The sequence below is a fragment of the Oryx dammah genome, unplaced genomic scaffold, assembly GCF_014754425.2.
Source record: "Oryx dammah isolate SB20612 unplaced genomic scaffold, SCBI_Odam_1.1 HiC_scaffold_10, whole genome shotgun sequence".
Taxonomy (NCBI): Eukaryota; Metazoa; Chordata; class Mammalia; order Artiodactyla; family Bovidae; genus Oryx; species Oryx dammah.
In genome coordinates this window covers 10,024,277-10,051,425 of record NW_024070194.1, presented here as the reverse complement: position 1 = coordinate 10,051,425, position 27,149 = coordinate 10,024,277, and the positions used below count along the sequence as shown (strand labels likewise).

Below are 27,149 nucleotides of genomic sequence, written 5' to 3'. Positions count from 1 at the left end.
GAGAGAAAGCCTCCTTTCAGGAGGGTAGGTCCACATTTTGAAACGGCATCCTGCAGGGAATTCTCCCGTTTGTGTGCAAAACGCACAGAGCACACGGTCGCCTTTCATCCTTGTGTAGAGGGAATCCTCTAAATTACAGAGAGGAAACGGGTGAAACACAAAGACGTGATGGGGATCAAAACCCAGGTCTCTTGCCGTAGAGTGACGCCCTCTCCGCGCCGCTAGCGCCGGCCCGGAGCCCTACTCGGGGCCAGGTGAGGGCTCTCCCTGCTTCCCGTCGCGGAGGCCGAGATGCCCCCAACCTGGGACTTCTAGAAGGCTGAGGGGCGGGGGCAATCCCAGCTGCGGGGGCGGGACCCGAGCGCGCCAGCGATTGGCTCGGACGGCGGGGGCGGTCAAGGCCGGGGGCGGACGTGGATGGGAAGAGCGCCGCTGCCCTGCGCGCCCCCGCTGCCGCGTCCCACCCGGGTGAGCGCACGCGGGCGCCGAGCGCGGGGCCGCGCGCCCACCATGAACGCCAGCGGCCCGGGCTACCCGCTCGCCTCGCTCTACGTGGGCGACCTGCACCCGGACGTGACCGAGGCCATGCTCTACGAGAAGTTCTCGCCCGCTGGTCCCATCCTGTCCATCCGCGTGTGCCGCGACGTGGCCACGCGCCGCTCGCTGGGTTACGCCTACATCAACTTCCAGCAGCCCGCGGACGGTGAGCCCCCAGGGGAGCGGTGGGGCGGGTGGGGGGGGTGGTGGTGGTGACGGACAGACAGACAGACAGACTGTATCCCAGCCACCAGCGCGCTTTCATCTCTGGTCACTCCCGCACCTTCCATTTTGCAGCCAGGAAAACTAAGATCCAGAGTTGCAGGAGCGGGGCCCTGAGACAGGAACTAGCAATTAGTGTGCCCCCTACTCTGTTTCACTGGTGCTCCATCTTCCAGAAGAGAGGTGATGCTGCTGAGTGAAAACAGCCAAGGGCTTAGGGGTCAGCCAGACCTGGGATTAGAAGGCCAGCAATGGTGCGACCTTGAGCAAATGAGTCATTCTGAGGTTCAGTTACCTGTCTGCAGAATGAGGGTGGCACCTGCCTTGTAGAGTAGGAGAAAGCAATGCACACCAACTGGTGAGGAAGATGCCCCGGAAGGCACAGGTGATGGTGGGTGGGGCAGCCAGGAGTGCTCAGCCTCGGTCTGCGGCCTTTCCTGACAGCGGATCCCGAGGTCTGTCTGCATCAGGCGCCTCCACTTTGGGGAACCCCGAAAAGCTGCCTCCCCTCTGGAGGCCACAGCCCATTTCTCAGAACGGATAGGATCGATCAGAGCTTGCCAGCTGGGTATGTCCTGACTTCTGTTCAGAGCCGAGAGGAGAAAAATTAAGAGCGCTGGGTTTTGTTGGAGTTCTGCCATGACAGTGTGAGCTCGAGCAAGTCGTCACACCTGGCGCCTCTTTTTCTGTAAAATGGGACTAAGGCTTGTTCCCCAGGAGCATGGAGGGAATGGGGATTGTGTCTAGGAAGTAGTTCCAGTATCATGTGGTACATTGTAAGCCCTCGGTAAGTGCTAACCTTAGAAGAATCCTGGTAACTATAGCAGGTGTGAGACTCTGGAGACCTACCAAAAGAGGCCTGCTCCAGCCAAGTCCACAAGGGGGCGCCTTTACTCTGAGGCTCTTGGGCGGCTGGGGAGGTACCCGCCTCTGGCAGTTTGCTGGGGAGGTTTAGCTGGTTTCCCAACAGGTGACTGAGCCGGATTCCAGGGAGCTTTCCCCTCTGCTCTGCTTCACCCAGCCACTGCCTCTTGCCGTCTTCCGCCAAGTCCTGTACAACCTGATTTAATAGAATGGGAAATTGAGCTCCAGACAGGAGGAGTTTACTCCTGGCTGTTTATGGCAGGACTAGATGCAAAACCCAGACTTTTCCAAACTTGCCCACTGAGTATTCCACGGTTCCCCTCCATGCCTCTGAAACCTGAAGTGTCCCTGTAGCTGGGGACAGCACGCCACCTGGCAGGACGATAGGCATACGCTGTTGTGCTTAGACATACTACTGTTTACCAAATACTTATTTGAGCTAGGCACAAGGTGCTTTGCACAGGTTATTTAATTTTTAACACTGAAAAAAAAAAAGATTTATTTATTTGGCTGCACCTGGTCTTTATTGCCACGTGCGGGGTCTCTTAGTCGCAGCATGCAAACTCTTAGTTTCTGCATGAGGGATTTAGTTCCCTGACCAGGGATGGAACCAGGGCCCCCTGCATTTGTGAGCACGGAGTCTTAGTCACTTGACCACCAGGGGAGTCCCACACCCTATTTAATTTTCAATCTGTCTGACAGGCTGGAGGTGGGTGATATTCTCTCCCTTTGTTAGATGTAGAAAGTGTGTTAGTCAATCAGTTGTGTCTGATTCTTTATGACCCCGTGGACTGTAGCCCACTGGGCTCTTCTGTCTATGGAGTTCTCCAGGCAAGAATACTGGAGTGAGTTGCCATGCTCTTCTCCAGGGGATCTTTCCAACCCAGGGATCGAACCTGAGTCTCCTGTATTGCAGGCGGATTCTTTACCCACTGAGCCACCAGGGAAGTCCTTGAGTAGTATAATCATCAGCATCTCCTTCCAAGTGTAGAAATGGGCTCAGAGATGTGATGTTTACTTTCCCGAAAGCCATCCTCTTTGGGATCAAATCTCAACTCTGCTGCCCAGCACCTCTGAGCTTCACTTTCCTCAAACTGCTGCCACCCTTGTCATAGGGACCCTTCTGATCATTTCCCCTTCTGAGCCTCAGTTTGTCTTTTTATAAAATGGGGGTAGAAATTCATGCTCATTTCACTGTGATAAAAGAGTTGAAGGAGATCCTCCCTGGAAGCCACACACATGAATTCTATTTATTCCTCTTGAGCCTTCAAGCTCTTATCTCGAGTGAGACCCAGCCAGTGGCTCATTTATTGATTGGCTCAGCTCCCAATTAAGCTGTTGAGGGCTCAGGGAAAGAAAATGCCCTTATTTAGCTCCTTTCTCTCCTCCTGTCCAGCGGAGCGGGCACTGGACACCATGAACTTTGAGGTGATCAAAGGCCAGCCAATCCGCATCATGTGGTCCCAGAGAGACCCAGGACTTCGTAAGTCAGGTGTGGGCAACATCTTCATCAAGAACCTGGAGGACTCCATTGATAACAAGGCCTTGTACGACACCTTCTCCACCTTTGGGAACATCCTCTCTTGTAAGGTGGGTGTGCCTGTTGCGGTGCAGGGCGGGGCGGGGGGGCAGTTGGTTCTGGGTTAGACACCTTAATGATGGTAGAGGATTAGCAAGCAGCACCTCACTTCACCCTTTACAAGGTCTTATCAGTAAAGTTCCAGGTTCAGCTAGCACCTGAATGATAGTCATTCTCAGTTTTCTCTTCATAGAACTATTAAGTGGTCGCCTATGGATCGGCTAACTGTTGCCGAATAACCACTTCAATATAGCAGGTGTCAACGGCAACCATTTATTTTGCTCATAATTCTGCCATTGGTGGTTTGGGCTGAGTTCAGCTGGGCAGTTCTTCTGCTCTTAGCTGGATCCTTCATATACCCACTGAGAGCTGGATGGCTCTGCTTCTAGGGAGTGAGTGGTCGTCGGCTGGACTGTCCTGGTTTTCCTTCCTGTGAGCTTTCCTCCTCCAGCAGGCTCGCTCGGGCTGTTCTCATGGCAATAGGGTCTCAGCAGATGGAGAGCGGAAGCTCGCCAGGCCTCTTGAGACCTAGACTCAGAACTAGCACTGTCATTTCATTGCATTCTACTGGCCAAAGTAAGTCATGAGAACAACCCAAATTCAGAATGAGAGGGCAGGAGATGTGATAGGACAGAACAAGTAGATGCAAGAAGGCCCTTCACTGGGGCATGATGGCAGCGGACATCATGTTTGTAGCATTTCTCTTATGATAGAATGGAAATTTCCTAAGAATAGGGATCTTGTTCACCACTCTCTCCCAGTCCCTAAATGAGATATGGAAACATAGTAGGTGCTCAATAAATATTTGTTGAGCTAATGGCTGTATTATCATTTGGGAAGGAATGTAGGCATTTCTCTGACTTATAGTTGAGGTTCAGGGGGCCATACAGCTGGCTAGTCTGTCCTGACAGGCCTAACCCTGGGTGTTTTTGCCCCCTGATTTTATGAGGATGGTTGGTCAGTTACCTTGCAGCCTTTAGTATGTGCAGCCTTCTGGGGAGGTGGCCAGGGGAAGGGGGGTGATGGCGCCCCCATGTGTTAGAACTCTTCCTTGACTCCTACTGTGTGACAGGCACAGTCCTGAAGTTCTCAAGTGAGGACTTAACCCCTCTCTGTGAGTGAGGGGGTATTCTCGTGACTCAGAGGGACACACAGACTGGAGGAGGTGCGTTAGCTGCTAAAGGCACTCCATGATGGAAAGAGCTGTTTCCTATCTCTGAGGATCAGTGGAAGGGGAAGTCTTAACTGTGTGCTGAGTTCCTCCAATAAGAAGAGCAGATTTTCCCAGCACTTCCCGTGTGCAGATCTTTTGCATATACATCCTCATTGAATTCCCTACAGTGGCCTCTTAAGATGTAAATAGGAGGATCCCTGAGTTACGTGGAGGGCAGAGAGGCTCAGAATTGGGATCACTTATTCCCAGTTATATGTTATGGGGGTGGGAAGTAAGTGGCTAAGCCAGGATCTGAAGCAGTGGGTTTGCCGGCTTAGTTGAAGCTAACTTAACAGGGATGAGTATGTCTGTCCCCATCACTGAGGGCTTGAGGCTCCCTCTGGGTCATTGAGGATTGGAACAAAAGCTCTGTGTGACTTGGGCAAGTCTTCGCAGGCCTAATGAAGCCCTGTTGGGGGCCGGGTTAGGTAGGCACAAAGCATTCAATGTGGTCCATTACCCTGAGTGTTTGCCTTTATATTTTATGAGGATGGCTGGTCAGTTACCCTACCCAAGACCCTGGCATATCCAGCCTTCTGGTGAGATGGCAAGGGCAGGAGAGAGGTTGGGAGTGATGACACCCTCTGTGTTAGAACTCTCTCTTGCATGGTGTCAGGCTGTTGGGAGGAAATGGTGAGACTTTTAGCAACAGCAGGAAATTGAGCTCTGCGGGAGATGCATTGGGACCCAGGGAGACAAAGGCCCAGGAAGGACAGTGCCCTGAGTGGCTGAGGAAAGGTTTGTGAGGCATGATGGGACTCCCCCTGATCTGGAGCCAGGCTCCCCAAGTGCAGACGTCAGCCCAGCCTACCAAGCAGAGAGGCAATGTAACACAGTTGGTTAGACCTTGGACTTTGGGACCAAGAGTCCTGGGTTCAAATCCTGCCTCTTCCACTTTCCGGCTGTATGGCCCTGGGCTGGTTGTTTAAACTTTCCATACCTCAGTTTCCTCTAAAAGGGGGCAATGACAAAACCTACCTCATTAGGGTGGTGGTGAATGTATTGGTTGGCCAAAAGTTTCATTTGTGTGTTTCCGTAACATCTTACAGAACCCCTTGAATGAAATTTTTGGCCACCCAGTGTTAACTCAGGTAATTTTCACAACACGGGTAGCCCTAGAGAGAGTAGTGGACTTCCCAATAAGCCTATGTCAAAAGTGTCACTTGCTCATTTGTGTCCGACTCTTTGTGACCCCATGGACTGTAGCCCACCAGGCTCCTCTTTCCACAGGATTCCCCAGGCAAGAATACTGGAGTGGGTTGCCATGCCCTCCTCCAGGAGATCTTCCCGACCCAGGAATTGAACTAGGCTCTTCTGCACTGCAGGCAGATTTTTTTTTTACTGCTGCGCTAGTGGGGAAGCCTATTAAGCACCTACAAGAATCAAATAATTATTTCTGCTGGCTGGCTGACCTTGGACAAGTCATTTATTCCCATTATCCCCAATCAGGCATTTGAGACTCAGAGGATAAGAATTGCCTAGGAGGGTTCTTATGACAAATATATCAGTATGGGATGCCCTTAGCAGGTGTTTGGCTCAGAGTGGGGCTCAGTCAGTGTGATTAAATCTGAATGGCAGAGCTGGGCTTGAGTTGAACATGGAGGGGCCCTACTTGGGGCTGGAGCGGTGTGTGTTGGTTATGGATTTGGAAGCAGGACTGTGCACGCCGGTTGGAGAGCCTCAGTTGTCAGGTTGGTGTAGTTCTGTGGATTGTAGGAGCTGCTGGGGGTTATTCCCAGAAAGACATGATCACAGTTACATTTTTAAAAAAGTGTCACACAGGTCAGTCCAGAAAGAGACTGGGTTGGGAAACTGGGATGGTGGTCGAGGTAGAAAAGTGTCACTTAGCTGAGTGGGGGCAGTCCCCTCAGTGAGTCCCCAGGGACCCCATGACATGGGCACTAGGGGTCTTAGTGCAAATGCAGTCAGAGGAAAGGGGACTCTATGAACCCAAGATCTTTCCTGTTCTTGAGGTCTCTCCTAACTTGAGAGGGGAACCTTACAGAATGGGAGTAGGATGTTTGTGGATCTTTTCAAAATTTGAAACAAGTCTGCTGTTGAAATAACTAATCGGTAAATGCTTTTTGAAAATATTTATTTGGCTGCAATTTTTGTTGAAGCATGTGAACTCTTAGTTGTGGCATATGGGATCTAGTTCCTTGACCAGGGATCAAACCCAGGCCCCCTGCATTAGGAGCATGGAGTCTTAGCCACTGGACCACCAGGGAAGTCCCATTAATTGCTACAGTGTAAACAATGTGGAAAGAAAGAAAATAAAAAAGATTCCATCACTTTCAACTGTAGTTCCCCAAAATAGTAATTCTTAACAGTTTTGTGTGTCTGTTTAAAAATTTCTTTGCCAAGGTATGGAAGCAACCTAAGTGTCCATCAACAGATGAATGGATAAAGATGGTGTGGTTTATATATGCAATGGAATACTACTCAGCCATTAAAATGAATGAAAATTTGCCACTTTGCAGGAATGTGGATAGATGTGGAAGGCATTATTCCAAGTGAAATAAGTCAGGAAAAACCAAATACTCTATGATATCATTTATATGTGGAATCTAAAAAATACAACAGATGAGTGAATATAATTAAAAAAAGAAGCAGCCTCACAGATATAGAGAACAAACTAGTGCTTGCCAATGGGGAGAGGAGGAGGGACAGAATAGCGGTGGGGGAGAGGGAGGTACAAAGTATTGGGTGTAGGCTTGCTCAGGGGTATATTGTATAACACAGAATATAACCAATATTTTGTAATCACTGTAAATGCAAAGTAACCTTTAAAAATTATATAAAAATATAGCCATCCCACATTTTCCCTCTCCCTACTTTCCTTCCTTCCTTTTATCTTTCCCCTCTCTCTGTCACTTTTCCATTCTTTCTCTCTTTGTCTCTCTCACTGTCCAGGTGGTTTCCACTACATATGTATTTCTTGTGTTAGCAGAAACTTAAATGTTATCAAAAATGCCAAAAAAATGTTCTCAAATGTGTAGATGCCCACTTGAATCCAAGTGGACTCGATTTTTTTCCCCCAGGTAACAATATACCTTACAGGTAGCTCTGCCAGCCATGAAATCTCTTCGACTATGCATACAGCAAACCAAGATGTGTTATTTACTTAACCAGTCTTCTCTCTTCTGTCTCTCTCTCTCTCTCTCTTTTTTTTTTGGTCTGCCAATAAGTAGATTGTTTATTTAAAACAGATCAGCATTAATGTACAAATTATATCTATAAATATTAGAAACAGTGTGTCATCATTATTTTACTATATGCCAGAGACAGTGTAGTGAGGTGGTTCAAGTCTCAGTTTTGGTATTCACTAGCTGTACAATCTGGAGCAATTTATGAAGCCTCTGTTTCATTTCACTTATCTGTAATAGGGGTTAATAACTTCTACCTCACAGTTCTCTTGCCTGAAAAATCCCATGGACGGAGGAGCCTGGTAGGCTGCAGTCCATGAGGTCGCTAAGAGTTGGACACACTGAGCGACTTCACTTTCACGCATTGGAGAAGGAAATGGCAACCCGCTCTAGTGTTCTTGCCTGGAGAATCCCGGGGATGGGGGAGCCTGGTGGGAGGCCGTCGACGGGGTCGCACAGAGTCGGACACGACTGAAGTGACTTAGCAGCAGCAGCAGCATAGTGTTATAACAGGGATGAAAGAAGTTAATTTCACACAAGCAGCATTTGGGACGCCACTCTCCTCTTGATGGACATTTGGGTTGTTTCAAGGTGCAGCAAGGGAGGGCAAGTAACTTGAATCTAATCCTTTTATCCATCGCGTTAGGAAGATCATTAAAAGCTGGTCTGTGGTATAGACAAGACCTGTGTTCAATCTGAGGATTCTGTCCCTCTTTACTGTGTGATCTTAAGCAAACAGATTGACCTCTCTGAGCTTCCATTGCCCATCTGTAAAATAGGGCTGTTGTGTGACATAGGATTGTCTTGACAGGCAGGGAGCCAGCACTCAGATATTAGTCATTTATCACGATTGTCATTCTTTTCAACGGGTACCTCCTGCTGGATGCTCTGTGTCCTGCTTCCCTGTGGTGTAGGTGGTGTGTGATGAGCACGGCTCCCGCGGCTTCGGCTTTGTGCATTTTGAGACCCACGAGGCTGCGCAGAATGCCATCAGCACCATGAATGGAATGCTGCTGAACGACCGCAAAGTGTGAGTGAGGAGGTCGGGGGCATGGGGTCAGCGCTAAAGGAGCAGAATCATGGTGCAGCCTGGGACCAATCCTACTGCTGCCCCCTAACGGACACTGAACACGGAGCGGCTGTGGTCTTATTGGCAGTGGGACCTCACATGAGCTGCTCAATCTCCCAGGGACTCGCTTTTCCAAGTAAAACATGGGGCTGCTGACATGTGTTGGAGGGTGATTCTGAATAGTAAATGAGGGGATGCTTTGGAGATTCCAGCTAATGGCCAAGTCATCCATGGACTCAGTGATCTGTGTCTGTTTTCCAGCCTTCTCAGTATGGCTGTGAACTTTATTAAACCTTTTGTTTCCTGGGATTTGGAGACAGGAAGGAAGGTTGGCATACGCTTAGCCTGCCACTTTCATGCCTTTAAGTTTGGCGTCTTTCCCACTTTACAGATGGAAATTTGAGTCACAGGTGCTGGAGAGAATCTGCTCCAGTGATTCTCACTTAGTTCTGGTGGTGTTGTTTTTTTTTTTTTTTTTGGCTGCACCGAGTCTTAGTTGCAGCATATGGGATCTAGTTCCCTGACCAGGGATCAAACCCAGCCCCTTGCATTGGGAGTGTGGTGTCTTAGCCACTGGACCACGAGGGAATTCCCCCCTAGTTCTGGTTCTGCTCATCAGATGGCCCAGCCCTAAGCCTGAGGCTGAGCAGTGGAAGAGACTTTGAGCTGGGAAATGCCCAGGGTCATTTTGTCCAGAGTTTCTCTATCAGTAAACCTGAACTTTGGTGGGCTTTTCCTAAATCTCCAGAAGCATGTTTCTATTTTTGGCAGGTTTATTTTGCCTGTTTTCCTGTTAACTCCGTTTCCTTCCATTTTTGGTGCCAGCTATAACTATCCTGTGCTAAATATCGTATAGGTACCTCAAGTTTTCTTGTGCTTGCTTTTTTTTCCCTTACTCTAGGATAGTTTCTTAGATTTTATGTTTATGTGGACTTGGAAATTACAATTTTTAAACTTCATATTACATTTAAATTATTTCAGGGCCCCCCCACCCCCACCCTGCCACCTGCCCCAGTGATACTGGCATAAATTGCATCTGGTTCTCTCACAACCAGCGCACCCAATACATGTTAAATGAATAAGCAAATCCCTGTGATGTGAGCTTGATCCTCAGTTTTACTGGAATGACCACTGAGGCTCCGAGAGGTTAGTAACTTGCCTGGGGTCACACAGCTTGGCAACTACCAAGTGAGGATTCAGGCCCCCTCTGTGTGACTCCCACCCCGCTTTGTGCTCTTGCCTCTTGGGCACTCAGCTGCCTCACGTGCAATAGGAGATCCAGTGCATTTATTACAAGAGGAAAGTCGTCTGAGCCTTACTCTGGGACACAGAGTCTTGGCTGTCGGAAGTGGCTGGGTCTTGGAGTATTTTCCTGCCCAGTCCCCACGTGAGGAGTACAGAGGCCCCAAGGCCGGTGGCAATTGACTCAACCCAGGCCTGCTGGGTGGGCTAGAGCAGCAATGGCGGTGGTTGATGGCAGCCGCCTACCCTGTTGGTGTGTCCACAGCTTCGTTGGCCACTTCAAGTCCCGACGGGAGCGGGAGGTGGAGCTGGGCGCTCGGGCCATGGAGTTCACCAACATCTACGTGAAGAACCTCCATGTGGACGTGGATGAGCAGTGCCTGCAGGACCTCTTCTCCCAGTTTGGTGGGCGTGTTTCCCAAGGGAGTTGAGGATCACTTCTACTCCCAGCTCAGGCTGTGGGGGAGGGCCCCCTGAGGCTTCCAGAAGGCGTGGGGGGAGGGGAGGGGCCATCTCGAGGCTTCCTTGACACCCCTTTGAGCTGAGTTGCCCTTCCCAGGGAAGATGCTGAGTGTCAAGGTGATGAGGGATGACAGCGGCCACTCCCGCGGCTTTGGCTTTGTCAACTTCGAGAAGCATGAGGAAGCCCAGAAGGTAGGAGCATCCCCATGGCCCTGTTTCATGGAGGAGTTGTGGAGCCAGGCCTGGGAACAAGGGAGATTAGGAGCGGAGGGCTCCAGCTTTCCATGGAGGAAAAAGTCCCTTCCTAGATTGGGTCCATCGGAGCCAGGGCCCTTCAGGCCTGTGGTGAAGGCAGATTCCTTCTGCCTCCTCTGGTTGCTTCCATACCCTGAGGTTGGCTGGGTTTTCACAGAATCTTACTACATGGGAGCTAGTAGGGGCCTTTGAGACAGCCATTTTTTGGCCCTGCACATGGCATGTGGGATCTTGGTTCCCTGACCAGGGATCGAACCCTCACTCCCTGCAGTGGAAGCACTGAGTCTTAACCGCTGGACCTTGACTTGATGGTGGGATTGAGGCCAGGGAGGGGCAAGTGCCATGTTATTCCTTGCTTCCAAGCCTTTGCAAACGTTTTCTCAAAACACTTCCCCTCCCGTATTCTTTAGACCAGTGCTGTCCACTGGAAATATAACATGGGCCACGTGTGCAGTTCAAAACTGTCCAACAGCCATGCTAGCAAGGATAAAGAAACTCCTGTAACTTTAATAATATAGTTTGTTATTCAAATGATCACTTCAATGTGATATAACAGTGATACAGTGGATTGTGATACAAAATTTGTATTGATAAACACTGAGATTTTTACATTGCCTTTTTTGTACTAATTCTTTGAAATCTGGTGCCTCTGGCACGTCAGTTCAGACACCATATTTCAAGTATTCAGGAGCTGCATGTGACAAGTGACTGCCATGTTGGACAGTATAACTGTAGATTATTGACAGGTCTCAGCTTATACTTTTCCCTCCTCAGGAAGCCACCTCTTCCTGTCCTCAATGCTTCTGATGAGGTGCCCCTCCTGTCTGTCTCCATCTGTAGCACAGATTCTCCTTGGATAGAACTGAGGGCAGGGACTGGTCTTGTGTCATTGATAAATCTCTAGTATTGCTGGTAGGTATTAGGTACATATATCCTGACCTAGGGAGAGGTTCAAGGTCACACTGTGAGTAACAAAGGGTTAATGTCCTATTTTACCTCCCACCCTGAAGCTGGTTCCAGGGCTGCTGCCCCATTAAGCTCACTGGTCATGGAAGAGCTCAGCCTATGGTGGGATCCTGGGCCCATCCTGAGAGCAGCCACTTCTCACTGAGCATGTACCACGGGCCAGGCGCTGCCTGCTTTTTCATATGCTCTCCTGTTTCTCCCACCGATGTGGGCTCTACTGTAATTATCAGGATCCAGTAGGTTGTAGCTAAGAAGACAGATCATTGGAGTTAGAACCAATTCTTTTTGTGAAGTTTTGTCCTTAAGTAAACGGCTCCTTTGAAAACTAACTTTTTGTGTGTCCTTGAACAAGTCCCATCCTTTATGTAGACTTTGATTGTCCCAACTATAAAACGCTAAGTTGGAGTAGATGGATGAAGCTGGCAGGGGGAACCGTAGTCTCCAAGGTCTTAGGTAATGACCTGAGACTAATGTAGACAGTCAGTTCTTGGGGGCCCAGTGTTTTTATATATATTTACATTCATCTGCATGTTTAGGTAGAGAAGCAAGTCATCATCATGTGAAAGTATTTACTAATGAACTGACCACTTAAAAATTCAGTTCCCTTCTAAACATTTCTCCTCCCTAACACCAGTGTCTAATCCACATCTTTGAGTCAGTACACATATGGGTCTGCCTTTTGCAGATTTTTGCAGATGAATTGATGCAGATTCAGTTCATTATGAATGGGTTGCAGAAAGACATTGTACCTCTTACAGAAGATGTAGGATTCCATAACTGAAGAAAAATCAAGGGTTAAGAAGTCAATGCTTCTAATCTAAAGCCTTCATAGTCAGCAAAAAGGGTTATCTTTGCTCTGAAACCCCAACATGAAGGCTGTGGATGATGGCATCACACCATTTTGAAAGAATCATGCTTGTTGCTTTGTTCAAATCATCAGTGTGTAGTTACACTTGGAAGCCAAATATGAAGTATGGGAAACGTCACAAATTAAAATTTCACTTTTTAAAGTAAAGCTCAAAGCAATTTAAAAAATATCTATAGTTTACTCTGAAATTTTGTCCCATGTTTTTTTAAAAAATGGATTCACTTTAAATGGCCTTGATCCTGGTTCCAGTTTCTCTCAGCTAACGAGGCTGGCCTGGCTTGCAAGTGGCGCCCCCTGGACCCAGGATATGGGACTGGAGGCCAGGTTAAGGCCAAGGGCTCATGAGAGTGGTTACCAATGAGGTAACTGGCTGCCTCTTCTCTGCACAGGCTGTGGTGAACATGAACGGGAGGGAGGTGAGCGGGCGGCTGCTCTACGTCGGCCGGGCCCAGAAGCGGGTTGAGCGGCAGAATGAGCTGAAGCGCAGGTTCGAGCAGATGAAGCAGGACCGGCTGACCCGTTACCAGGTGAGAGTCAGGCTTCCTGGGGCAGCTGCTTCGATGTGACAGTGTGTGTACTGCCCTGAGAATGTGGCTTCCTCCCCCAGCAGTCCCACTTCTGGAAATTTGGCTTTGGGGATGAGGGTGGGGGAAGGGGCTGCAGCTCCCAGGTGCTCGGCTGGCTGAGTGAAGGGTGGGGTGTTGGGGTGTTGGGGTGTTGCCTGCTGGGAACTGGAGGCTTGGTGGGTGGAGCCCGTATAAGCCCCTCCTTCCATCCCAAGGCATTCTGGGACTTGGAGGGGGAGGGGCGTGTCTAGCAGGTATCCTTTTCCTTCTAGGGCGTGAACTTGTATGTGAAGAACCTGGATGACTCCATAGATGATGAGAAACTGAGGAAAGAGTTCTCTCCCTATGGAGTGATCACCAGTGCCAAGGTGAGGGCCCGGGGCACCCACAGGGGATCCGTAGCTCCCTTCCATCCTCACTGGCCTTGAACACCCCAGCCCCGCCCTGCCTTGTGGCTTTCAGGGAGTTGGTGGTGCTATGCTGCATCTTCCGGAGTGGGAACTGGGTCTGACCCCACTGAGGCTTGTTGTTTATCTGCATCTTATCTGGACTGGAGGGGAAGAGGGTAGAAGTATAGGCGCACTCACACAGCTGGACTTATTGGGGCTCACAGTAACCTAGGTTCATTCAACAAGCATTTATTGAGTGCCTACTGTATGCCAGATACCAGAAATTTATATCTCGGAATTTCCATTGACTTCTGTTGTCTGGCCCTGGCCGGTGATATAACCTGTTTCTGGGCCTCAGTTTCCCCATACGGAAAATGAAAGAGTTGGCCTAAATCATTCTTTGCTTATTATTTATTGAGCACCTGCTGTGTGCTCAGCCCTCTTCGCATCAGAGACATGATGTTGGCTCTGTGACCTTGAGCAGATGTCTTCCTAGCCTCCTCTGTAAGATGAGGGTGATGGGCTCCCTGGATGATTCTGAACCCTGGCTTCTCATTAAAATCCCCTGGAGAGCTCTAAAGCAGACACCCAAGTCAGAGAACCTGAATGTAGATCTCTGGACATCTTAATTTTAAAAGCTCCCCAGATTTTTAAAAATATTTATTTGGCTGTCTCAAGTCTTAGTTGCAGAGAAGGCAATGGCACCCCACTCCAGCACCCTTGCCTGGAAAATCCCATGGACGGAGGAGCCTGGTGGGCTGCAGTCCGTGGGGTCACTAAGAGTCGGACACGACTGAGCGACTTCACTGTCACTTTTCACTTTCATGCATTGGAGAAGGAAATGGCAACCCACTCCAGTGTTCTTGCCTGGAGAATCCCAGGGATGGGGGAGCCTGGTGGGCTGCGGTCTATGGGGTCGCACAGAGTCGGACACGACTGAAGCGACTTAGCAGCAGCAGCAGCAGTCTTGGTTGTGGCATGTGGGTCTTTGTGGTGCACAGATTCTGTAGTTATGCCATTCAGGCTCAGTTGTTGCAGTTCGTGGGCTTCATTGCCCCAAGGAATGTATAATCTTAGATCCCTGACCAAGAATCAAACCCGTGTCCCTGGCATTGCAAGGTAGATTCTTAACCACTAGATCACCAGGGAAGTCCCTCCCCAGATTATTTTTAAGAAAGACACAGTGATCATTCATTCCATACTTGAGCACCTGCTGTTTTGCCAGGCCCTGTGGGGAACACAGGAATAAGTCAGATGTAGTCCTTGCTCTTGAGTAGCTTATAGTCTTGTGGGGAAGTCAGGTGCATCACTAACTCATGTCTACTATAGGGTGTGGTGGGGGTGAGGTCAGTATAGGAGGCAGAGTTGTGGTAGCTTAGCAGAACAGGGAGGAGGACTTCCAGTAAGAAGTGGCAGTGGCAGCAGCATTTGCCTTGGCTGTGAAGAGGGAGCAAGCTGCAGGTGGGAATGAAGAACTCTCCAAAGAAATCAGTGTGGGTGAGGGCCTTGGGACCTGCACATGTAGTGTGATAGTTGGGTTCTTAGGAAGTGGTCTAGAAGTTCTTTTGCCTATTGAACCCTTTTAAAATGTTCTTCAGGGAGCCTGGTATTTGGGGACAAGGTTCTAACAGTTTTTGAGTTAAGGACCTTTTCTCAAAAAAAAAGTGATAGAAAGCTGTGGGACATGTAAATTAAACACCAGTAACTCAGATTCAACTGAACAGTCAGTACGTTGATAAATTTGATTTGTATAAAGGTCTGGGCTCTCTTTCCTGGCAAATGCATACTTTATATAGTATTGTGGTTGGAAGCTGGGATTTTAAAGTTAATCAGAACTGGTCTAAATCCCAGTCCTAGTATTAACTAGTTATAGAGCCTGGAGGAAGCCATTTGGTTTACTTGCTGCTGCTACTAAATCACTTCAGTCGTGTCCGACTCTGTGCGACCCCATAGACGGCAGCCCACCAGGCTTCCCCGTCCCTGGGATTCTCCAGGCAAGAACACTGGAGTGGGTTGCCATTTCCTTCTCCAATGCATGAAAGTGAAAAGTGAAAGTGAAGTTGCTCGGTCGTGTCCGACTCTAGCGACCCCGTGGACTGCAGCCTACCAGGCTCCTCCGTCCGTGGGATTTTCCAGGCAGAAGTGCTGGAGTGGGGTGCCATTGCCTTCTCCGTTGGTTTACTTACTCATCTGTAAAATATGGGGGTAATGCTACCTACTTTGAGAGGTGTCCTAAGAACTAAAAGGCCAGCAAGTGGAGCACCTGCCCTCGATAGGTAGTGAAATAATGATCTAATTGTTTATACATCTTGCATATAACTTCAGGAGGCTCACTGACCTCCTTGAGGAACTCTTGAATTGAAGGGAATTGTTAAAATCTGGGTTGCTTAGAGATGAGGCACACTGGGGTGATTATCTTGTTATAAAATGGGAATTTTATATAATCTTACATAGACTTATATAATTTATTTTCTATTTTATAAAATAGTGCTTGAAAATGAGATGATAGTGTTGTAAGTATGTTACATAGATTAAGTTCATAGTAAGCTCTGCATAAGTATTCATCGTATAATTTTCTCTTTTTAAAACTACCTAATAGGAGTTCTTATTAACTTGTTAAAACACTGTTTTTGTGCCAAGAAAATTTGGCTGTTTGATAACGCGTATGGACCCCTTCTGAAGATATTTTTAAATGCATAAAAGAAAATTCATAGGATTAACAAAAAACAGCTGTATCGAAATATATTTGTTAAAATACTGAGGTGACAGCAGTATGTGCTCCTTTAGTAATGCCTCAAGCTATAAGATCTAAAAAAAAAAAAACTAAGATCTGGGGAAATTCCTTGGCTGTCCAGTGGGTAGGACTCTGCGCTGTCACTGCTGAGAGCTCAGGTTCAATCACTGGTTGGGGAGCCAAGATTCCCACAAGCTACGTGGCAGGGCAAAAAAAACCACAACTGTAAGACTAGTGAACTGGCAATGAGCCTAAAAGATCAGGGTTAGCAATTATTAATGTGATAGGAAAATATTCCTCTTGACAAAGTCTGCACAGCTAATGCTACTTTATTTTTTCTTTGCCTATATTCAGTATAGAAGGAAATGCTAATGTGAAAATACACCATTTTTTCCCCATCAAAGATTCACAGACCCCTAGAATTCAATCCAGTGATCTTTCTAAGGGGATCTGTGAACGCTCAGGTCAAGGTCTTGTATGAATGGGTAGCAAAGTGCAGTTGAAAGTCACTTATGTTAGGGTGTGGACTCTAATAGAGCAGATTTACAGTGTTCTCAGCTCAGGTCCTCAAGGAGTCAGGCCAGTGTCTCAACCCTAAAAAAAAAAAATCAGGAATCGTAAATGTAATATGGATTGAATCTTGGGAGAGAGAAATGTTAGAAAGGCCAGTGAAATCTGAATGAAATCTGTGTTTCAGTTAATAGCATTGTAGATAATAATTCATACTATTGTTCCAATCACTGGATATTGTAGTTTTGTTCCCATGTTAACATGGTACATTTGTCAAGCTAGGTGAAAGGTATGTAGTAAGTCTGTACTATTTTTGCAGATTTTCTATAAATCTGAAGTCCTTCCACCATAGAAAAGTTTTTTTTTATTAATATCACCTTTATGACCGATATGAACCAGGTTGGAAAAGTGGCTTCTTTTTTCTCTTTAAATATGTATTTATTTGACTGCTCAGGGTCTTAGTTGTGGCATTCAGGATCTAGTTCCCTGACTAGGGTTTGAACCTGGGCGCCTAGAATTGGGAGCACAGAGTCTTAGCCACTGAACCAGCAGGGAAGTCCCAGAAAGGTTACTTTAATAGTTTGAAAAAAAAAAGACTAAGCACCTCTTCCCGAGATTTCCAAAGAACTTGGCTCATCCCTTGCCAAGGCAGTGGAGGTTTTCCAGCACTGTGCATTGGGTTTGAGTTGTGGCTAATGTGTGACCCGCTGACTGGGTGACCGTGGACAAGTTGTTATTATTTTCTTTCATAATAGGATTTTTGTTTCTATTGCAAAGAAAATCAACATGATAAAGCACCAAAAATACAATTCAAATTATTTTCCTGTTCAATACAAATCCCTTTAATGGAGGCTCTAAAAACTGTAGCTCTTAAGAGCATCTCACTTTGTCCATAATTCACAAATGAACTAAAGAACTATATGGGTAGTTTAATGAAACCCAGAGAGTAGTTGAAATACAGATTTTTTCATCATAGTAACACCCACCAAAAGGTTTAAGATTGTAGCCTGGCTGAGGAACCCTGCCCCTAAATTTTAACCTGTTCCAAACTATCAACCCACTTCATTATAGCCTCGCTGATGAGGGCAGAAATAGTAACAATTTAAAGCAGCTTTCCATCACTAGGAAAATCTTTTTAAAATATTTATTTATTTGACTGTTTTGGGTCTTAGTTGCAGAGCGTGGGCTCGCTAGTTGTGGCTTCTGTGATTGCAGCTCATGGGCTTAGTACCTCTGAGGCATGTGGGAATCTTCGTTCCCTGACCAGGGATTGAACCCACATCACCTAAAATGTGTGGTGGATTCTTTAACCACTGGATCACCAGGGAAGTCCCAGGAAAATCTTTAAGAGGAAAATTTAGAGGTCAAAATGCACCTATTCTCACTAACTCTGGGGAATGGTCTAGTAACTGAGGATCATCCCCCAGGTAGCAGGTGGGCTGGTCTTGGACAAGTCATTCTGAGCCTCACTTCCATCACCTGTAAAGTGGGAGTGGCCATGCTTCCCTGCTCAGGTGGCTCTGCCTGTCAAATGAGAAGGCCTGTCAAGCATCTGGCATGCGGTGGGCCTCAGTAAATTTAAGGGTGAGAGGACCTCCATCAATTACAACTTCTGGGTGCCCTCTGCACCAGGCCGGCCCCCTCCCCAGGGGAGGGAGGGGAGCTTGACCCCAGGAGTCTTCCTTCTTCACCCCCAGCAGCCCTTGTCTTGTCTTGCTTTTAGGTGATGACAGAGGGTGGCCACAGCAAAGGGTTTGGCTTTGTGTGTTTTTCCTCTCCAGAAGAGGCGACCAAGGCCGTGACAGAGATGAACGGGCGCATCGTGGGCACCAAGCCACTGTACGTGGCGCTGGCCCAGCGCAAGGAAGAGCGGAAGGCCATCCTGACCAACCAGTACATGCAGCGCCTCTCCACCATGCGGGCCCTGGGCGGCCCCATCCTGGGCTCCTTCCAGCAGCCTGCCAGCTACTTCCTGCCTGCTGTGCCCCAGGTGACCGCCTGCCCACCCCCCTTCCCTGACAGCCAGGGAGAGCAGGCACATCCGAGCTTTGCAGGCAGAGAGGGATTCCCAGGGTGCTTCCGCTGGAAACTCACTTGGCAGGCGGCTGTGGTCACCCATCTCTGAAACGGCTAATAGTGTGTCCAACAGTGCTTCCTGATCTAGGAGAGATTTGTGAATATTGTGCAGAGAAAGATACTCTGTGGTCAAATACTGGGTTGGCCAAAAAGTTCATTTGGGTTTTTCCATGCTCTGTGATGGAAAAACCTGAACAAACTTTTTGGCCAACCCAATACTTTGGGAAAAGATTGCATTAAGCCAGACAAGCCTAGATTTCTTTACCGTGTACCTTCTATCCTAATATGCCAGCAGGCACCGTGACTTTCCCAAACTGGCAGGATTTACAGATTCTTCCAACTGAGATGGTCACTTTTTTGGGCTGTCTGCTGACATCTGTCCTGGATGTTGATGTCCTGAGGGGTCTTGTTTGGGGAAGGAGCTTGTGTGACTTGGAGGGGTAGGAAGATGTCTGTAGGAAGATGAATGGCTCAGAGAATGGGAACATTCCTTCCCCTTTGTAGTTACTTAAGCTGGTATGAGGGACAGTGGGATGTGTCACCATTTTATCCAGGTCACTGGGCTAGTACCACTGATCAGCAGAGCAAGGACTGAGCCTGAGGTCTTGCCCTGAAGGGCTCAGGGCTAACGGACCTCCTGAGATGGGAAGTAGGAGCCTTCACCCCAACTTTCTGGGTGTTTGCTGACTAGGCCCCTGGAGGGCAGACTGATGTTCCTGCAGTGGTGTCCTTGAGGGATGTAGTTGCTCACCTCTCCCCCTGCGCCTCCCGCTGCTGCCACCCCCTTCACTCTAGGTCTTTCTCTCCTACACAGCCTCCGGCTCAGGCTCCGTACTACGGCTCTGGCCCACCCATCCAGCCTGCCCCCAGGTGGACGGCCCAGCCGCCCAGACCGTCATGTGAGTGACCCAGCCCCTACCCCCTCGTGCCCCACCCCCGGCGGGGCAGCATGTGTTAAAGATGTGGACTTGGGGGTCAAGCCTGGCTCTGTTGCTTCCTAGTCATTTTGGTGGGTGACGTCTCCTCTCTGAGCCTCGGTTTCCTCTTGTGAACTGAGCCCGAGTGAGATGTGTGTAAAACACCAAGGACAGGGCTGTGTGCATGTAGAAGACACGCACACCTGAGGTGTTACCTTCAGTGAGCTCCAAAGGCTCTCTTGACTGGTGGTGGTGAAAGTTCCTGCAAAGCTGAGAAAACGAAACTCCATTGGCAGTACTGTTGAGGATGGTCCTTCTCTTCAGAGGGAAGTTCACCCTGACCTGAAGCTGACTTTGGGGGGCCAGGGTGTGTGGTTCTGACACCTATGCCTCTTGGGGTCCCGGGTAGACAGAAGTTGGGTTGGCTTTGTAATTGCAGATTTCCATCGCCCTCCCCTGGAGGTCTGGGTCTCCGGTGAATTCCCTCCCTCTCCTGTCTGCCATTCATGTTCACCTTGCCACCCCCTTCCTTACCTTGGAACTGTCAGGGTGCAGTGTGTCCCTCTGATTGTTCCCCTCCGCTAAACTTTCTCTGTGTTCCCTGTGCCACAAGCCGCTTACCCGCCCGGGGCCTCGGTGGTCCGGCCAGCAGCCATGTCTCGGCGCCCCTTGGCCCCTGTTGGAAGCTCCAGGCAGGTCTCCACCCACATGCCACACCTGGTGCCCCACACCCAGCGAGTGGGTGAGTGTGGGCAGAGCCAAGAGGAACCGAATGGAGGGCAGGTGGCGGGGCAAGGGCTTGCTGCTGGGGTTGATGCTGGTGGGGAGTCAGAACCGGCCTCCACGGTGACCCTGCCGCTGGCCCCCTTGGAGGGCAATGCTGGCGTTGGAGGCCATGCAGTGCGGTAGTCAGCATGGGCTTCAGGGTCCTACAGACCTAGTTCTGGGGCTGACTCACTCTGATCTTGCTTGCTGCTGTACCTGGTATCCTCTTCCCTAAAATCTGGGTGAAAACAGTATTCCTGCTGTGTTATGTGAGTGAATGCAGTCATACCTGCAGGGGCTCAGCACCAGATCTGAATCTTAAGTACCTCAGCAGCTGTGAACAGGGGCATAGGTGCTGGCTATAAGGCCAGCATCTGTTCCTTCACCTGGCAGATGTTTGCACATCTGTGTGTTGACCCTTTACGCCGTTTAGGGAATTCAGTGTGAATGCTGGTTTTGAGCTGTTAGGCTTTTGAGTTGCTATTGGGCCTTATCATTCCTACTTATTTCTTCCAGCCAACATTGGTACCCAGACCATAGGACCCAGTGTGACGGGATGCTCTACCCCTAGCAGGCCTCTCCTGACACACAAATACTCCACGCCAGCACAGTGCGCTGACAGGGTAAGGCTGGCCCAGCTGCCCTCTTAGTTTGGGCTCCAAGGGTACCTGGCTCAGAACCTTCTCTAAGGCGTTGCTGGTCTCTGGGCCTTGGTTTTCTTTCTTTTCTTGGCTTGTAAAGTTTCCTTTATTAATGTGTACCATCAGAAGAGATATTCCGCCCTCCCCCCACCCCATCCCACCCTTACTAACAGAAAGGGAAAAAAAGCTAGGATCACATTTTGTTTGTTCATCACAAGCTGCTTTGCCTGGGTTATTACCAGGATTAACTTGGGTTTCCTTAGTATTTACGTGGTGAGCAGCGAGAATGTGATCAGTCTGCAGAACGGAACTGAAAACATCTTCTGTAATTAAAAGACTATGTGTTTATCTCCCTGTCCCCTACAAAAGTCTCCAAGTCAGCATTTTCATATCCTGTCTAGAATTTCTGTATATATACTTCAAACTATTTCCTGCAGAATGAACAAAAGTAGGCTTTAGAGAGCAAAACTATTTTAAAGTTACCAAGATGTGAAAAGTGAAAGTTGAGTCTGACTCTTTGCAGTGACATGGACTATATTCCCCAAGGTCCTCTGTCCATGGAATTCTCCAGGCAAGAATACTAGAGTGGGTTTCCCTTCTTTTCTCCAGGGGATCTTCCTGACTCATGGATCAAACCCAAGTCTCCCACATTGCAGGCAGATTCTTTTCCAGGGAAAGCCCACCAAGAAAGGGTCAGAAGTCATGCTGGGGATGCAGCCATAAAGCTACCTGATTAAAAGGTGCCTGTCTGGCACCAGGTGGTCAGTAGAATGTAGCTTCACTTGGCCACATGCACTGGTTCTTAGCACCACGGAACACATCTGTATTAGAATGTCACTTTATCTTCTAGTCCACTGCGCCCTTGTTAGGGATTCTGCCCACCTCCCGCCCCCGATTGTCCATATCTTGCCCCCTGCTCCCCCTCTTCCAGAGACTTCCTTGGAGGCCTGTCATCACCCGCTGGGGGTAGCTTTGCCCACTTGTGTGGTTAAGGGATGTGTCCCCGTGCCATATGCAGGTCCAGGAGCCCGCCGTGCGTGTCCTTGGACAGGAGCCCCTGACCGCGTCCACGCTGGCTGCAGCACCGCTGCACGAGCAAAAGCAGATGATTGGTGAGTGGCTGGTTCCCCTACCCTGGAGCGGGAGCGGGGTGCGCCACCAGCTGAAGGTCAGATGTGGAGACCAGGTCCCCAGCCTCAAGCTGACCCGCCTGCTGGGTGACCTTGTCCAAAGCGCCTTTACTTCCCAGGCTCCTGTTCATCTTCAAACGCTGGTCAGACCAGGCAGTCTGAGATTTCTTCCAGCTTCGCTGTTCAAAGACTTTGACTCAGGCTGGGAGAAACCCCAGATGTGGGAGATGGGTTGGGGGGAGCTCGAGGGGGTAGGAGGAGGAGCAGGAGGGTAGGGTCTTGGGTTTCTGCCAGCAGATGGCCTGTGGTAGGGTGGGTGCTGTGGTTCCTCACACCCCTCCTGATGGGAAGAGGCTGTCACCACATTTCATCCATCACCCAGTGCCCACTGCTGGGAGGCAGGATATAAACATGCACTGGGGAAATAAACGGTGTCCCCCACACCTGAACTCCTGTGCACGCATCTCCCTCCTGGCGTCTGGCAGGCCCTGCGGAAGTGTTAATTAAAAGAATGAATGAATGAACGAGCTCGCCATGGTCCCCGGGCTCTCTCTTCACCAAGACCTCCAGGCTCTTCTCCGAGGGCCCCCATTGCCGTCACCCCATTGTTTACTCAGCTCACTGGGGCTTCTGTCACTCCTACCCACCCCTCAAAGAACTCGACATGGGCTTCATGGAGGGGAAGCCTCTGTAGGCAGTGCCCTGGAAACTCCTTCACTCTCCTCATGGGGGAAGCCCTCCCGCCCCCACTAATGGCACCTAGCGCCTTGTCCTGGCTACAGCCTCCACACATCGCCACCAGCACGAGGCCCCGTCCCTGGAAGTGCCCGCTGGTGGAAGGTGAATTTATCTTGCGTGTTTGGCTCCACTGTCTCTCCAAAAAATCAAGTTCCATATTATTGTGTCCTGTCTAGAATTCCATGTGATCCTTCAAATGACTTCCTGCCCAGTGAACAATAGTTTGGTTTTTTCCCCCGCCATACCCGGAGGCATATAAGATCTTAGTGCCCCGAGCAGTCATCAAACCCGCGCCCGTTGCATTGGAAGCACAGAGTCTTAACCACTGGAGTACAAGGGAAGTCCAGCAAGAGCAGTCTTTAAGACACAGCAATCAAGGCTGTGCCAGAGCACCTATGTGGTATAATGTATAATGTCAAATTCGATTCTTCAAACCAGCCTCCAAGGTGGGGCTTGCAGTGCTCACTTTACACTTGGGGAAGAGGCTCCTAAGAAGGTTCAGTGACACACCTGGAAGGAGCCATCCTGGGGCAGAAACCTGAAATGCCTCTCTGTTCAGTTCCACGATATACACTGGCCCCCTCACGCCCCCTGCCCTGGGGATGCCCGGCTGTCCACCAGGTGTGTGCCTAAGCCTCAGAGGCTGTTCTCTACAGGTGAGCGTCTCTTCCCCCTTGTCTACAATGTCCACGCCCACTTGGCCGGCAAGATCACGGGCATGCTGCTGGAGATTGACAACTCGGAGCTGCTGCTCATGCTGGAGTCCCCAGAGTCCCTCAACGCCAAGGTGGGCTAGAGCCTGGCAGGGGGCCGGGAGGCCTGAGGGTGGAGGAGGGTTATGGAGCCAGGCGTCTGCTACTGGGACAGAGGAGGTGGGTTTTCTTGCTAATACCTGCTGGAGGTGGGGGTTGGGGAGAGCCTGGTAAAGGGCCTGCAACTTCAGCCCCTCCCATTCTCTGCAGCTCCGCAGGCAGGACTGTGTAACAGGGAGGTGTGTTCAGACCCAGCCTAGGGGAAGGATTTTCCGCCGCTGTCTGGCTAGGGTAGAAGGTGGCCGTTGGGGGTTTCTGTCGTGGGAGCTGGTGCAGTCAGGTGACAGCTCTGCAGCAATGCTGGGGAGGTGGGGGAGGAGAGGCTGGCTCAGGACCCTGCTGGGGCTGCTGCACTGCCCCCACCCCCCGGCATGTACCCCACAGGTCGAAGAGGCTCTGGCAGTGCTGCAGGCCCACCAGGCCACGGAGCACATGCGAGGAGTGAACCTGCGCTGAGACCAGGTGGGTGGGAGGGGGCGGGAGAAGGGTGAGCTGAGTTCAGAAGCTCTAAGGAACACGGCAGGGACATTCAGACTCCCTGAGGACTCTGTGGTGTCACTGGCTTATCTCAGAGACACCGAGGAGGCGTTCAGGGGAAGCGGTGAGGCTGAGGGGCGAGGAGGACAGACTGTGATGGGAACTGGCGTGGACTCTGGTGCCCAGTGGAGGGGTGGTTATCTTACTGGCTGTTCACCGTGGGGGCCCAGCTTAGAACAGGCTGGCCTTGCCCTGGGGCCTGCCTGCTGGTGCTTGGGCTAGTCTGCATCCTTACGTAAAGACTGCTGTGCTTGTTTAGAAACATCTTATCTTTTCATCCCCAGAAAATGGAATCCTCACTCCCTTGGCTGAGAAACTGTTTCCTGCTCTTGTCTCTAAGGCCCTGTGAGCCATGACTTCCGATTGGGGTGTATCTTTACTTGAGCTTTTTGTGGAGTGAAGGCTGGTCACCCGGCCGACCTCTTGCATGTTGCTTTATGTATTAAAACTGCTGCAAACTTCACCTTGTCTCTCAGGAGGCCTTGTGTCAGAGGGAGGTGGGCAGGGCAGGGGGTAGCCTTGGTTGGTGGGGGCTTTGGCTGTAAGGAACAGGAGCCTAGACGTGTGGTAATGTACACAGAGGGCCTGAGCCAGGCCACCCGGCGACGGTGCTTCGGGATGATAAAACAGTTATCACAGGACACTGGAGCGCCACACATGAGACGTGCGTGGGGATTCTGGACGCCTGGCTCGAGCAGCCTGCAGGGCGGAACACTCTGGAAGCACCAGCCACTGCTTTGCTCTGGACTGGCTGGTTAAAGGGTCACGTGGCAACTCCACTCCTGTAGAGACCTCAGGATGTCCTCCCAGGTTGTTGATTTATGCTGCTCCGTTTTCGTGAGTAAATCAAGATACTTGCCTTCTATGAGGACCTCGAGAAGGGAAAGTCACTTGTGACTAGATGTTACCACTGAGCCTGCCTAAAATTAGGGGAAGAATCAGGCCCGCTTAAGAGGCAGGGAGAAAAGGGGCGTGCAGCTGCCCAATTTGAAATGGTCCCTGGGCCAGGCCCACGGAGTTGCCGTTATTCAAATCCGCTTCAGCCTGGAAGTCTGGTTGCTCAGACTCTGCCCTTGGAGAGGATGGAACCCCAAGAGCTGAGTACTGCCCCGCACTGAGCATGATGGGGGAGCAGGCAATAGACCCTGTCTGCTCAGCTTTATAGAGTCAAAATGTCTCCATTAAGGTGAAAATGGTTTAACTGAAGACAGTAAGACAAGCCCAGGAACACGGGTGGTGGAGGGGAGCCCTTTGTTCAGGCTGATCCTCAGGCGCTCCCAGCCTCACCCACACCAAGTTTTGTGAGGCTAAGAAGCACTGCTGGCCGGTCCTCCCAGCCAAGGCCTTCACCAATGCTGTTTGCCTCCCCGGGTGGCTCTTCCCTCCCTTCTTCACCCACTGACCCTCCCCACCCCAATGTTAGAACTCAATTCAAACTAGACTTCCTCAGGGACCCCTTTTTCTCCACAGGGTCAAATCTCCGTAGTTGGAGGGGAAAATGTGACTGCTCGTTTATACACTGAAGCCGCTGCAGTTTCACTCACCATGTGTCCGATGGGACTGTAAGCTTTCTGAGCGCAGGGATCCTGTCACTTCAGTCACTGCTGTTTCTCCAGCACAATGAGTAGGGCCTGGCCCATGCAGACACATCCCAGTAAATTTGATCAAAAAAAGGATGGATGCTCCATAACCAGTTTTTTATTACTGCAAAGTTCCAAAGTGAACCAAAGCTGAACCATAAATCAAAGTACAACAGACATTCGTGTAGATGGTGTTAATGCAGTAGCTTAAACTCGCAGTTCAACAAAAGTCAGTCTATTCAGTTCAAATTAACTTCAACATATTACAAATAACTAAGAAGCCTAGTGGGGCCACTGTGGGAGTCAAAGACAAGTCCCCGCTGGGAAGGGAAGGACATGGGCTTCAAGGAGGTTTCTCCCATCCCACCTTCAGGAGCAGCAGCCACACCTCTGGGCTCTTGAAAGAACTTAGGTATCTCTATGTGGGCAACAGCAGAGCAGAGCCACAGACAAACACCAGCCAAGGGGACAGGTTCCGCATTCCTGTCAGGAGGCTCAGCCTAAAGGCACTGGGGCTCAGAACACGAGTGCTGTGCCAAGGACAGGGAAGGGGTCGGCAGCCTTGGAGAACCAGCTCAGTTGGCTGCCATGGGTATAGGTGGGCCAGGGTTTCCCAGTTGTCCTTCCCACGCCAGCCTGTGTCCCATGGGACTGGCAGCTTTCTGAGCGCCCAGATGGACCGGGGTGAGAGGACCTGGTGACCGAAAGGGCAGCACTGGGTCTGGAGCGTCTGGACAGAGACCAGGCTGAGCACACTGCTGATGAGCACCCATCGCTGTGACCTGCTCGCTGTCCACAGCACAGGGGAGTGCAGAACAGGGGGAAGCTTCCCAACAAAACGTCTGCTTTCTGCCTACACTGAGCTTACTGTGAACAGGCGGAGCCTCCTGAGGGGTGGGAGGCCATCACGTCTGAGGGGGAGAGGAGGGGGCTTCGGAGCCCACTCTGGGGCCCACCAGGTTCCAGGAGCAGGCACAGAAGAAGGTGCTCAGGCAGACAGGTGTCCTGCTGCCCTTCTGGGATTTTAGTTTAAGCTTCGGTTAACCTCCTGCCGCAACTTCCGCGCAGGGCCGTTCCTAGGCTCTATCTGCAGGAGGCTGTCGATGTCTGCAAAGCTGGATCTGAAGTCCTGAGGGGAGAGAGGCTGTGAGCACCTGTAGTCCTGAGAGGATAGAGAGGCTGTGGGGACCTGCAGTCCCGAGAGGAGAGACAGGCTGTGGGGCCCTGTCGTCCTGAGAGGAGAGAGGCTGTGGGGACCTGCAGTCCCGAGAGGAGAGAGAGGCGGTGGGGACCTGCAGTCCCGAGAGGAGAGAGAGGCGGTGGGGACCTGC

At 50.2% G+C, this 27,149-nt stretch overlaps 2 protein-coding genes across 3 annotated transcripts in view; one reads left to right on the top strand and one right to left on the bottom strand.

Annotated features, from left to right (window-relative positions):
* Window positions 1-510: 510 nt before the first annotated feature.
* On the top strand, window positions 511-24,701 carry PABPC1L (poly(A) binding protein cytoplasmic 1 like). Of its 2 annotated transcripts, XM_040248947.1 has the most exons (15): window positions 511-703; window positions 3,020-3,213; window positions 8,476-8,591; window positions 10,138-10,277; window positions 10,432-10,526; window positions 12,813-12,950; window positions 13,262-13,357; window positions 18,346-18,612; window positions 19,513-19,597; window positions 20,229-20,357; window positions 20,897-21,003; window positions 22,040-22,133; window positions 23,546-23,676; window positions 24,086-24,163; window positions 24,523-24,701. In XM_040248947.1, exons 1-14 carry the CDS (start codon window positions 511-513, stop codon window positions 24,155-24,157), a joined length of 1,857 nt encoding a protein of 618 aa, XP_040104881.1. In that variant the 3' UTR covers window positions 24,158-24,163; window positions 24,523-24,701. The 2 variants fall into 2 exon arrangements, 1 of the variants encoding a protein (XP_040104881.1); XR_005722554.1 differs by lacking the exons at window positions 20,229-20,357; window positions 20,897-21,003; window positions 22,040-22,133; ... (1 more) ...; window positions 24,086-24,163; window positions 24,523-24,701 and having other exon boundaries at window positions 18,404-18,612.
* Window positions 24,702-25,917: 1,216 nt separating this feature from the next.
* The window catches only part of TOMM34 (translocase of outer mitochondrial membrane 34), a 20,247-nt gene continuing 19,015 nt past the window's right edge, over window positions 25,918-27,149 (bottom strand). Inside the window, exon 7 of the mRNA XM_040248946.1 lies at window positions 25,918-26,947. Within this exon, the coding sequence (XP_040104880.1) occupies window positions 26,843-26,947 (105 nt within the window). The 3' untranslated portion in view covers window positions 25,918-26,842. The remainder of the gene's footprint in view (window positions 26,948-27,149) is intronic.